The sequence below is a fragment of the Herpailurus yagouaroundi genome, unplaced genomic scaffold (assembly GCF_014898765.1).
Source record: "Herpailurus yagouaroundi ecotype Mexico unplaced genomic scaffold, PumYag 162, whole genome shotgun sequence".
Classification (NCBI taxonomy): domain Eukaryota; kingdom Metazoa; phylum Chordata; class Mammalia; order Carnivora; family Felidae; genus Herpailurus; species Herpailurus yagouaroundi.
This window is the reverse complement of record NW_024412403.1, coordinates 50,658,505-50,672,747: the sequence shown is the minus strand read 5'-3', so window position 1 is coordinate 50,672,747 and position 14,243 is coordinate 50,658,505. Positions and strand designations below refer to the sequence as shown.

Here is a 14,243-nt window from a genome sequence, read left to right as displayed (position 1 = left end):
ATGTGACAGCTTTAATTTGATAATACAGAAAAACAGAAAAAAATTGTAAGATGCAAAGAAGAAAACGAAAAGAAAAGAATTTCTAAAAATGTAAACTGTAAAATCAATTGGCATGGAAGCAAATTGCTTCTCCCAAATTTAGTAACCTTGAATCTATTTTTCAGCAAAGGAAAAATGTTAATGTTCATTATGAAATTTCAAAGTCATCAAACAAAGGAAAAATACAGAGCATATTCTGTTTAAGAAGGCTGGGAAGAAAGCAACAGGTTTTGAATTTTTAAAATTACAAATTTTTAAAATTATAGTATGAATGCTTTACTCTTGAAAAGGTTGAACTCGTGTGAAACATCTCATTCCCAAATACAGCCAGATAAATGAGGGAATATATGTCATACTTCTCTCTATCATAAATGATAATAGCTCCTCTAACCATTTCCAATAGATACTTTTATTTATCTTTCCTGTTCTCTTTAAAAACTTCTCCAAGTATTCCACACCTCATTAAATATATAGATCCTTATTTTATTTTTTAAAGGTTTTATTTTTAAGTAATCTCTACACCCATCTTGGGGCTGGAACTCACAACTCCACAAGAGTTGTATGCTCTACCGACTGAGTCCGCCAGGGGCCGCCAGAGATTATATACTTGCCTCAGTAGTGTCTTGAAGAATGTTGACTTTGTTAGAATTATTATACTGCTAAGTCATTTGCAAATGAATCAACAAATATTTCCTTCTAAAATTGCTTCTAAAAGGTAATGTTTTTACCTTACTTTTTTTTCCTTTATTTTGTATAGTTGTTTTTTTTTTACTCTTATTATATTGTCCTTAAAATCAATTATATTTATTTTAGATTTTTTTCTTCAACTTTGAAAAGACATTCGTATTACTGTAACACTATTTCAGATTTACTCTTTCTTTATCCTCTCAGAAGACACTAACATTTAGATACAATTCAAATTCACAAAGTCATCTTTGCTTTCCACAGAGAAGAAAACCGATACATTTATATTACACAAAAATAAGGCCACAGTTCAACTTGAAATAATCCACATAGATGGAAACTGAATAGTCAATAAAATTATTTTATAAATTATTAATATAAAAATTATTTTTTATAAATAAAATTTTCCTAAGTACATTTACTGGGTGCCAGAATACATAGATATGAACAATTGCACTGAACTAAATATAAGTTTTCCTTTCCAAATAACTAATCAGGGAATGAGAGTAGTAGGTATTAAATGTAACTTTTCATCATTCAAAAACTGCATGTGAAATAGGAAGACTTGGCCACAAATGCTTGTGTAATGATACGTAATTTGAAACGCTGCAATAAAATTACACTTGGACAGCTAAATGTTAGTGTTTCAAACAAATAATAAATATGATTTTGGATCAATTAGTGAAAGTAAACCAAATTTTTTTTTCTCATGTAAATTACTAGGGCTTTCTTTTTCTCATGATTACAATATAATTGGGGCGCCTGGGTGGCGCAGTCGGTTAAGCGTCCGACTTCAGCCAGGTCACGATCTCGCGTTCCGTGAGTTCGAGCCCCGCGTCAGGCTCTGGGCTGATGGCTCGGAGCCTGGAGGCTGTTTCCGATTCTGTGTCTCCCTCTCTCTCTGCCCCTCCCCCGTTCATGCTCTGTCTCTCTCTGTCCCAAAAATAAATAAACGTTGAAAAAAAAACAATTTAAAAAAACAATATAATTGACTATATTACCTATAATGTATTTTTCATCTTTGTGACTTATTTATAACTGGAAGCATGTATAAATTACTAGTTTGGTAGTGCCCTGTAACATGACAAAATATTATGACCATGTCATGTTAAAAACAAAGTAGTCTTTGGCAGTGAAACTCTTCTATATGTTATAGTAATGATGGGTATAAGTCATCATGAATTTGTCAAAACTCACAAAATACACAGGAAGAGTGAAACTCAATGTAAACTATACATTTCAGTTAATGCATCAATATGGGTTCATCAATTATAACAAATATACCCCCAAATTCAAGGTGTAAATAATAGAGGAAATTGTGTACAGGCACAAGAAGTCTGTGGGAACTCTCTACTTTCAGATCAGTTTTTCTGTAAACCAAAAACTGCTGTAAAAAATGGTCTGTTAATTAAAAAACATAATTTGTGGAGAAATTGTTCAATTTTATTATTTATTTCATTGTCTGGTAAATAACTTTTAAAATTCAATTTAACTTTTTAATTCCAACATTAATGATACCTTTATTGCAAACTGGTTAAAAATGAGATGTGTCTGCTTTGTTTTCTGAAATATTTTTCCACATCCTATTCTCATCAGAGATCTTAAGATGTTGTCTTGTCAAATAAAAAGCATAGACATCATGGGGCGCCTGGGTGGCGCAGTCGGTTAAGCGTCCGACTTCAGCCAGGTCACGATCTCGCGGTCTGTGAGTTCGAGCCCCGCGTCGGGCTCTGGGCTGGTGGCTCAGAGCCTGGAGCCTGTTTCCGATTCTGTGTCTCCCTCTCTCTCTGCCCCTCCCCCGTTCATGCTCTGTCTCTCTCTGTCCCAAAAATAAATAAACGTTGAAAAAAAAAATGTTTTAAAAAAAAGCATAGACATCAAAAAAAAAAATGAGATGTTTTGACACTACCTAGTTCATTTATAGTCTGATATCAAACAATTGGTTGCCTTTTTTACCATAGAATTATAATCTTAAGGTTATCACCAAATTATAGGCTTTTATTTAGCATTAAGATGCTAGCTAGAAAGTTTTGGGGGCACCTGGGTGGCTCAGACAGTTAAGCATCTGACTTCGACCTCAGGTCATGATCTCAGGATTTGTGAGTTCGAGCCCCGCGTCAGGCTCTGTGCTGACAGCTCATAGCGCGGAGCCTGCTTCGGATTCCGTGTCTCCCTCTCTTTCTGCCCCTCCCCCACTCTCAAAAATAAATAAACATTAAAAATTTTTTAAAAAGATGCTAGAAAGTTTTTGAAGGATTATGTCTAGTTAACAATAGAGGAATACTATTTCTAATGGTAAAAGAAGGACCCTCACAGCAAAGCTCTCAACAAATCCACACTTCTAAAGTTTTATTTTCTGCTTTTCCAGTAAGGGAATAGTTTAATTTTACACACAAAAAATAATGGTGTCATTAAATACCATTTGGGCATGTTTTTTACTTTTTTAAAATCAGGAATTTTCATCTTTGTTTCACTCAAAAATAACCAATAATACTGAACCCAAACCAGTCACCTCAATTCTACCTCAGGGAGCTTACATGTATAAATCAGCAGATAGGAACTTTCCAATTTAAAAATACTGCTCAAAACAATAATAAATATCTGTTCATATTGGGAATGAATACTGGCACATATTTGCTGAGTATTATAGAACCAAGTAAGTTGGCAGTTTCTCCTTGCAGAGGAAAGTTTAGAAATGACAGAAAGGCCATCTTCATTCCAATACATTTTAATTTGTTGTTTAGAACTCAGTGGTGTCAGACTACAAACTTATAAACATGATTTTTTAAATGCCTTTGGAAAATGTCCTACTACAATATTTATAGCTCATTATATTCAAAGTATAAAGCACTGACTTTTAAATCAGTTGCATGAATTATAACTCAGTGCCATGATGACATGAATAATAATGTAAAAATCAGATTCATAATTTACCAAAATGTTGGTTGATAGATTGAAAAATTGATATTTAAATCAGGCATTTAAAATGTATGAATAAAAATTTTTAATCAACATGAAAATATCATTTGGGGGATTAATGTTAGAGTTATAAATAGAAATCCATGTATTTTTTATGTTTTCCTGCCACTGTCGATATTTACATGACAAGAGTTTAGACAATACTATGTAGTCAACCCAAACTATTTCAAATGTGACAGAATTGTCATCAGCCAAAATCCATTTTGAAAATATTAACACATTCATCACCAAGCGTGCCCTCAAGAGAAGTAGCATTTGGACTTTTCCTATCTTTTTATCACAAAAATATTACTGCTAACATCTTGACCCTGACTATGGCTAAACACACACACATACACATACACACACACATGCAAATAAATATATACATATAAATGTAGATAGACACTTGGAATAACTATGTAGAATCACATTTACAAAATAAAATCTAAGTCATTTATCAACTTTTAGAAAGCAATGGAGTTTTTAGTATACCTTTATCACTAGGATATATAAAAATGGTAGTAAAGGTGGATAAATGTTACCAAAGTATAACAGGGTTAATGTGGCCTTTGGTAGGTTTTGATATAAAATCCATCCACATAAATGGCTCCTCAGTATGATGAGAGAGAACATAACATCCGTCACCCATCAACTTACATTATAAAGGAGCAGGTTCAAAGTGCTGACAAATGTACCATTGTTCTCTCTCACAGAAATAGCAGCTGAGGACCTAAAACAGATTTAGAAAAAGGAAAGCATTGATAGATTTTAAATTAAAAGTTTCAGTTACACCTTAATATTAGATTTAAGGCACTAAAACTCTTGAGTAAGCTTGACATACTTTTAGCTAGGTCTGGAGTAGGCACACGATTTAAATCATTGAACGTATCAAAAAGCAAAAGAGACCAAATAAAGACAAACTGTTCTTTATGATCTTTTTATTTATAAAAGCATTATTTCCATTTTGCATTATATATATGAGACTTTAAAGAAAAACGTCATTCCAATATAATTTGAATCTGAATTTTCATCAATCCCATTAGAAGTTTCATAAGATCAAGGATTTTGTTTTACTTTGTTCACTGCTGGAACATTGCATGGCACATAGTAGAAGCATAATAATTATTTATTGAATAAATGAATGAATTTCCATATACACCGCAACTCAGGAATGTGTTTACTGGGAAAGTAAGGTGGAACAGAGTGAGATGGTGACACCCTCATGGCCCACTTCCCTTTACACCTGTATCCTTTTGACTCAAAGCCTTTCTTTTCTTGTTTTCCAAGTCTTACTTTTCACCAAGATATTTATCATCATTGTGCCATTGAAACCAGCTGTGACTATTTTTTAACCGAAACAGAATGTGGCCTCCGCATTCCCTCATGACTAAGATTAAACAATAACTACACCCTTGTGATAACAAACCCTAGAACTGAGAAGAGAAAGTTTTCACTCAATCACCCCACTTTATCAAAAATATTTGACAACTCCAGTGACTCTGTTGTAATGTGGATATAACCCTGTCTTGGAGTATGTCCTCTGGGAAAAATGAATCAATACATGACTATAAACAGTCCATATCTGAAGTTCCTGGGCTCTGAGTGAGGCCACCTTTCTTGGGGGACCATCAGCACCTATGCAGCTGACACCTCAGCAAGAGGCACAGAGCCCCCAGATTCTGAGGCAGCAGAGTCCCACAGTGAGAGCATCTGGCAGAGTCTGAAGCCAAGCAGGACCCAACAATGCAGTGACTGTTCTATCCACTGGAAATGGTACACCTTCTGGACTGCATAAGCACTCCAGTGCTTGGGCAATTAGTGTCTTTGGCAATTCTGAAGGGAGTGAGGAGAACCCCCAGGCAGTCATTTGACTAGTTGGAGCCAGTTTTAATTTGGGGGAAAATATATACATCTGATCTGTTGATATGGGTCATAACAATGTTAGATAGATAGATAGATAGATAGATAGATAGATAGATAGATAGATAGATAAGGACTTAATATAGTTTCCATTACCTTGAGTTTGGCTATTCTCAACAAATCCTGCTATCTTTATAAGTCCGTTCAGGAAAAAAAAAAAAAAATGACTCAAATATAAAGACAGAATGTGAAAGTAAGAATAGAACTTTAACTTACGAGGCAAGCTGGGTATTATTAACCAGGTATTCCAATGGATAACTACAACTAAATTTGTAAAGAAGCCCAGGTAGATAGCTGATGATTGTTGGTGGGTCTGGAGTATCAATGTATCCCGAAATATTTCCTATTTGTACTGAAGTTGAATTCCCATAAGCACTGACTCCAGGAATTGTGGATACCTGTTAGAATGGTAGATCAAGTTCAATGATTGAATAGCTATATATAAATCCAGGCATTTCATATGCAAAAGAAAACATTAGACTAGATCATTTATTTCTTTTAAAAAAAACTTAGTATTTATTTACTTTTGAGAGAGACAGAGTGTGAGTGGGGTGGGGCAGAGAGAGAGGGAGACACAGAATCCAAAGCAGGCTCCAGGCTCTGAGCTGTCAGCACAGAGCCCAACGCAGGGCTCCAACTCATGAACCATGAGATCATGACCTAAGCTTAAGTAGGAGGCTTAACCGACTAAGCCACCCAGGCGCCCCTAGACCAGATCATTTCTAGCATCTGTTTCAACTACAACATGCCATGGCTTTGAGATTATATGCACATAATGCTATTTATAAGTGATCAATATGTCTTTTAACTAAATGAAACTTCATATTCACCAAAGACACTTTATTCATATTTCATAAGTAAGAAAGGAGAGAGAGTACATGTTCAGAGTGCTACAATAAGTCATTTCAAAATGTTCACCGGTAGAGTCCAAATTCTGTGGCATGGCTTAAAATATTCCTGTTAACCTTATCTTGATTCCCACTTTCGCTTCATATCCCTGTAATCACACACTTGGTTAACAATGTCCCAGATGCAGGGGCGCTTGGGTGGCTCAGTCCCTTAAGCATCACACTCTTAATTTTGGCTCAGGTCATGATCTCACTGTGAGTTTGAGTCCTGAATCGGGGTAGCCTGCTTGGGATTCTCTCTCTCCCCCTCTCTCTCTGCCCTTCCCCTGCATCTCTCTCTCTCTCTCTCTCTCTCTCTCTCTCTCTCTCTCTCTTTCTCTTTCTCTCTCTGTTTCAAAATAAATAAAAACATTTTTAAAAATTTCAAGAAAAAATGCCCCAGCCAGTCACAAGGATCTCGTTAAGGCTTTGCACATGCTTTCTCTGCCTCCTTTCTCCCCTGATTCACCATGATGTATCCTACTCTTTCCCTGGGTCTCATCAGCTTCCCTAGGAAACCTCCTGACTGTCCTACCGTAATGCTCATCTCCATCATAGGAGGAGTCACAGTGCATGAGCGGTCTCTTAAACTGGCAGTCCCCTTCACCATAATCAGAACTCTTTGTGGGTAGGGTATCCCCTTAGCCTTTGCCTTTGCATGGTCAGCAACACACAGTGACACCAGCAGCTTGGGGCCCCTGAGATAAATTTTGAGCAAATGCATTAAGGTCACAATTTTTTTTTTTTTTCTGATGTGACCATCTGAGGGTCTTCCTTTGTGGTACATACATGGAGATTCTCATCCCCTCCCAGGGTAACAGTTCATAGACAGGTTTCAAGGGGATGAACTCCCAGACTTTATATTAAAATATTGTCCATACGTGTATTTTCCTGAGACTGGATTATTCAATCCCACTAAGATTTAAGAACCACCATTTTAGGAATAATCAATAATGTTCTTGACTTTCATAATAATGTTGTTGGCCACCATTATAGAAATAATAATGTTCTCAACTTTTATAATAACACTCTATACTTTTCATAGAATACAGCTCCTCCCATTACATCAACTACAGTATGACGCTCAATAAATACTTTTAGCAGATATTATGGAAACCTATAATACTTACTTTTCAACAAGAGAATAAACTTTATGCGTGAACCTGGAGTACATAGGCAACGCTGAGGCAATTATCTAGCTAATTCATGAACAGGGCCAGAATTACTATAATTGAAACAATTTTTTTATCCTAATCCAGTGACGTAATAGTCTACTTAATTTTTCCCATGTAGGATTGTCCTTGGAGCAAACTCCAAAGCTGGTGACGTCTATGAAAAAATGAAAATATATGCAAATCTTCCCCTCCTCTCACATTTGCCTGACTGGCTAGCTAAACATACCAATTCTTTGAAAACAGAATAAAACACACGTACACATATGTAGCAACTTTTATACCTAAATCATTCAACTTTTTAAAAAAAGTAAACAGCAGGTGTGCACACACACGCCCACACGTGTGCACACACACCCAGATGCTTTGCCTGGCATTTCTCCTGAATTGTTTTTTCTTGGTAGCAGGGCAAGACTTAAATCCAGAGAAGAAAGTGCCATGAAGGAAAGACCCCAGGGTACAGTGGGAGGAGGGAAACTCTGTCTCTCCACGTGGGTTCCTCCTTTCACAAGGAAATACAGACATATAATAACCAGCTTGCGTCACACTCCCTCAGGCTCACCTCATAACCTCTCTGTGCACAACTCAGAGAGATGAATAAATGTTTTTAATAAAAAGAGTCAACAATACTCAAGCTGCAGGCTTGAAATGGTCATGGGCACAATATTCTAACTACCCTCTGGGAAAAGATAAAGAAGGAAATCAGAGAAATCTTTTTCCTGTCTCCCATCCCCCATCAAGTCTTAGAAACCCTGTCCTCAGAGAAATTAAGCCTTCCTCTTTAATCCCAAATAATAATTTATGAAGAGGAAAAGTCAGTTTCTCCTTATTCACTGTGCTAAGTGGTCATGCTCATTGGATGTCCTTTTTGTCTGTGCTAAGATTTACCAATAAGAATATATTTAAACAAGCAAAATGAAAAATAGTGCTCAATGAATTTCAGTGTAACACCCCTCAAATCACAATATTTATACTTCAATTAATTTTAATTCTTGGGAGAATCAATTCCTTATTCAATTCCTGTGTGTGTGTGTGTGTGTGTGTGTGTGTGTGTGTGTGTGTTCAATGCAAGCATAAATAATGAATCACATAGACTAGTGACTCTGTTTGGGGATGGAAATATTTGATTTTCACAATGACTAGAGAGATTTCCTTTTCTGAACAATCTACTGGGATTTCATGAGTAAGACTGAGTATGAAAAACATTTTGAAATTCAAAGGACAGTCCCACACAATGGAGAATATCACACCGGAAATGCTGACAGCCCTCTTTCACACGACACTGGTGTGGATCATTCCACGGTAAACGTGAAACCTAGGAGAGTCTAGTCTTCCCATTCTATATTTCATCTTTTTTTCTGAATGAGGTCACTAAGAGGCAATAGGCCAAGGGACCCATTGTCCAACTCACTGAAGCAAACAATTTCTGCATGATAAGACAGTTCCATAAAAAGCAGGAGAAACATAGCTAATGATAAAGTGTAGAGAAATATTTATCAATGTCACTCATACAAATAATGTTGTTTATAGTAGTGTAGCTGATCTCGAGCCCCTCTACTGCTCAGCTACAATAAGGGGAACTATCATTGGAAAATAAAATTGTATGTTTAAAGCCTCACACAAGCAACGGAAGTGATTTGTTCAGTTTTATTGGAATTTCTTCCTGAAAGACAGATTGGGCTTCTGATGATTTCATGAAACGGGGAGAGATTTTTGTTGTGACCCCAAACCTAGCACAGGATTTTACACTCATCTTACCACTAAGTTGTTTCCACAGCCCTCCAAGGTGCTGAGATTGATGATGAAAATGACCACCGCGGGAAAGGTGTTGTTATTGATGAACCCCCTGCAGTGGGAATCCCCGTGCCTTCCGTTCAGTGCCAGATCTGTTTCAGAATAACCCGAGAAAAGTACTGTGCAAAAATTAATCTTCATTGTAATGGCCTGCACCCCACAATAGACATTGATGTCTCTTTCAGCTGAAATAAAAATATATAGAAAGCAAATATTAGTCACAAAAGCACAGTGCAGGATACAAGAATAACTATAACATCCCCTAATGTAGTTACTCATCCCCTCAGCCTGTTTAACTCATTCCTATGTTTGAATACACCATGATCCAATGTGAAGGTTGTTAAGAGAAGTAGCCAGGGAAAATAGTCTTAGATTTAGCTATTTAGGAGTTATAAAACATCTCTGTTTCTTTGTGTTTGATACACAGTAGATTTGCATTAAATGTCAGTTGACTGTTACAGAATGATTAGAGAACTGAAGGGGCAAAATCAGGTTTGCAGAGAAAATTCAGAACCAGAGTAATCATCTGAATTATTCAGATAACCTGTCTAGAGTAGTGAGACTCACTGCAAGTGGTAAGTTTTCCCAAGTATAAGGAAGAAGCAGTTAAAATCCCTCATAAGCCATATTGCTGAGCATTTTGGTGTTTTGTAAGCCATCTTACCCAGGATGGAGAAACATAAGCCATCCGTCAGAATTCCATTTTATTTTGCCTATATTAAATTACTCTAGAGAGAAAGGAATGAAAACAAATGTGCTGATACTACAAAAAACATGCATAGCCTGCTTTAAGAAAATTTTGCCAGTGACTATGCCAAAATAAAAGGAATGAACTCTGCATGGAAATTTAAAACATCATTTTCCCCGTTTCCATGACTATTCTATGAGTTATCAGGTCTGTACAGGTGAGCATACACACATACACACACACACACACACACACACACACACACACACACACGTTTTCATACCTCTATGTAGTTATTTTTCTACATGTAATGAAGAAAATATATGCAGCAAATGGAGAGGTTGGCTGCTAGGCAATTCCCCAGAGGCAGAAACTTACTTTGATTGTTTTTGCTATCTGTTACAAGTTGAATCATGTGCCAAAAGATGCAGTGAAGCCCTAAACCCCAGTATCTCAGAATGTGACCTTATTTTGAAACAGGGTCATTGTAGATGTAATTAGTTTAGATAAGGTTACACTGGAATAGGGTGGGTCTCTAATCCAAAATGACTTGTGTCCTTACAAAAGGAATGCCATATGAAAAGACAGAGACGTAGGAAGGATGTCATGTGAAGACACAGAATTGAAGTGATGCATCAATATCAAAGAATGCAAAGATTGCCAGCAAATGACCAGAAGCTAGGAACAGGGAAGGAAGGATTCTACCCAGAGCATCAGAGAGAATATGGCCCTGCTGACACCTTGATTTTGAACTTCTAGTCTCCAGAACTATGAGGCAATACGTTTCTGTTTGAAGTCACCCTGTTTGTATCACTTTGTTATGGCAGCCTTAGGACATTAATGCAGTAAGCTTGCCACTTTTTAACACTCCATTTTACCACTTAGATAAAGAATCAAGGGGTGCCTGGATGGCTCAGTTGGTTGAGTGTCCGACTTTAGCTCAGGTCATGATCTTACAGTTCATGGGTTTGAGCCCCACATCGGGCTCTGTGCTGACAGCTTGCTCAGAGCCTGAAGCCTCCTTGAGATTCTGTGTCTCCTTCTCTCTCTGCCCCTCCCCAACTCGTGCACTGTTTCACTCTGTCTCTCAAAAATAAATAAATGTAAAAAAATTTATTTAAAGAATCAAAAATAAGCATCAGATTTTCTAAATGTGGATACAAACAAAACAAAAACTGACTAAGCTATTTGGAGAAATAAATCTGTTTAAAAAAGAAAACAAGCAAACTAAAAGATAATTTTACTAAATTAGATGATGTTCACCTAAGTAATATGCAAATATCATTCAAGACTTTTTGGCATAGAATTAATTCACTTAAATACCACAATTCTAATCTAAGGGTAAAAGTGTTCAACAGTATATTTCTTTGGAGTATTCATTCTCCATGGTGGTTTTTGATGGCTAAGTGAGTTATATTTTGAAAATGTGAATAAGTAAAAATGAAAATTTCTATGTTTGGTTATGATTTTAAGCTCATTACAAAAAGAAAGAAAATCTTTTTCATGGTTAAAGGTAGAGAGAAAGATGGAAAATCTTTTTCATGGCCAAAAGATAAATATTAGCCTAATTATTATAGAAAACTTCAAGCAATATTCCCTTCATAGGTGAATTCATTATGAAGTACAGTAGAGGAAATAATAAGTACTACTTAAAATTGGGAGAATATGTCTATCAGTTTTCAGCCACATTAGCTGTTTAAATACAATCATAACTTTTAATGATGATCTTTACTAAAATAATAGAGTTCATTTTAATAAATGTTTGAGTGTTTAGAATCTTCAAATTACATAATATATATAGACATATGTATATATGTCTATATATATGTCTATACATATATATATAGACATATATATGTCTATATAGACATATATATATAGACATATATATATATGTCTATATACATATATACATATATGTCTATATGTACATATACATATGTCTATATATATAGACATATGCATATGTCTATATATATATATATGTTTATTTATTTATTTTGAGAGAGAGACAGTGTGTGCACACACATATGAGCTGGGAAGGGGCACAGAGAGAGAGGGAGAGAGAATCCCAAGCAGGCTCTGTGCTGTCAGCACAAAGCTCAATGTGGGGCTCAGTCTCATGAACCATGACCTGAACCAAAATCAAGAGTTGGACATTTAATCGACTGAGCCACCCAGGCTCCCACATCTTATATCAATTGACTGCTCTCCATCTATATGCTATTCCTTGGCTCATGCCACCATTATCTCTTGGCCTAGAATATTATATTAGCTTCCTAACTGGCTCCTTTATTTCCACTCTTAACCCTCTCTAATTAGCATAGCTGTTAATACATGAATCTAATCATGTTGCCTCTCCTCAAGTCTTCAAAGCTATTCATTTCACTCAGACCAAAATTCCAAATCCAACCAAGTCCTCAAGACTCTCCATGATCTGCCATCTTCTTATCTCTGCATTCACATCTCTCTCCTTACTAGTCCCTTGCTCCCTATATTTGTTTCACTGAATTTTTTTTTCAGTTTTTTAAATGCATCAAAATGAGTGATGAAAGCCAGAGTAGCTGTTACCTCCTGGGGTGGAAGTGTCTAGAATAAGAGAAACAAGAAAAATTTGTGGAGTGATAAAAATGTTCTCTATCTTGATCTGGTTAGTAGTTACGTTAAGTACATTCATATGTTGAACAATTGCAAGGTGCACCCTTAAAATTGGTGCATCTTATTTTATATAAATTATTCCTCCACAAAATGCTGTGAGCATTTAAAAAAGCCTAGTACAGATTTGCACAAGGCCATTAATTCTCTTTTCTCTGCTTAGGATGTCTTCATACCCCCAGTCTTTGTGTAATTAACTCCTATTTATTCTTCATGTCTTGAATTTCATTGTCTTTTCCCCAAAGATTTTCCTGATCCAAAATCTAAATTATGTCACTCCATTATGCTGTCATATAGCCTTAAAATCATGTATGTGTTTCTGTACTTGTATATTTATCTTCTCTATATACTGAAAGTCCCAGAAAGAAGGAAGCTATAATATTCATTGATGTGAGTAATGAATTACTTAATCACATGAAATATTGGAACAACAGACTACACTGAGGATTTACAAAGTAGTGGTACTTATTCTCAGATCATAGTCCATAAGAGGAAATAGTCATGACCCAGTTTGACAGAAAGATTGGGCAGAGAGCTATGGGGTAGTACAGAAAGTGAACCTCACCTAGGCCAGCTGGTTAGGAACAGCCTCTTGGAGAAGATGCCACTGACCTGAGTTATGAAGTACCAATAGGAGTTAGTGATATAAAGGAGTAGAAATTTTATAACACAGAGGGGACAGTGTGAATAATGATACAAGTGAGAAATATGCTGAAGCCTGGTTGAGAGCTGGACAATTCTGTTGTCATTAGAATTTAAAATACAAAGGAGGAAATGGTAGAAAATGAGGTCAAGTGGCAAACACAAGGGCAAAACCACAGGAAACCTTTTCATACAAAATGGTCTCTGTAAGATAACAAAATATCTACCTCAATGTCGATCAAATCTTAGCTTCCAGGGAGTTCACTAAGAACTCTCTTGATGTCCAGTAGATAGGGAATTAGTATCACTGCATTACATGTAATATCACAAATGTATTGAAGTGAATATATATCATTAAATACTTTACAAAGGGGAAGTATCATTCCCTGTAATTTAAACCATCTAAAGACTTCAGCTTCTTCACCTTTGAGAGGAATTAACTGATACTTAGAATAGCTTCATAAATGGCAAAGATGACTTTGTCCAGATGTAGAGCTCTCTTCAGTTTTCTGTGTTTAACTGAAGGCTTGTAACTCCTGAAATGGAACTGAATTTGCTACAAGCTGATCCCACTAGGAGATATGATAACAAGAGAAACGCTTTTCCCAGTGTAAGAAAAGAGATCTGTTCAAATCCATCCTAACCCAGTTTTCTAAAGACTTTTCACTGTCCCTTCTGAGAAACACATTTTTTCCTGGTTGTAGATACTAAAGACATCCATTCAGCACAACTTTTTCCATTTGTGATGCTTTGAGGAGGGAGAAGAGATACTTTAAGTTGCTGAAGGGCAATTTCTGCCAA

At 36.1% G+C, this 14,243-nt stretch overlaps 1 protein-coding gene across 2 annotated transcripts in view; it reads right to left on the bottom strand.

The window, feature by feature from the left end:
- Nucleotides 1–14,243, bottom strand: part of ZPLD1 (zona pellucida like domain containing 1) — a 131,430-nt gene that overhangs the window by 20,169 nt on the left and 97,018 nt on the right. For both annotated transcript variants that reach the window (XM_040484400.1, XM_040484401.1), the window contains 3 exons: nucleotides 9,422–9,642; nucleotides 5,821–6,002; nucleotides 4,342–4,414 (listed from right to left, as the gene is read on the bottom strand). In XM_040484400.1, the coding sequence (XP_040340334.1) occupies nucleotides 4,342–4,414; nucleotides 5,821–6,002; nucleotides 9,422–9,642 (476 nt within the window). The remainder of the gene's footprint in view (nucleotides 1–4,341; nucleotides 4,415–5,820; nucleotides 6,003–9,421; nucleotides 9,643–14,243) is intronic.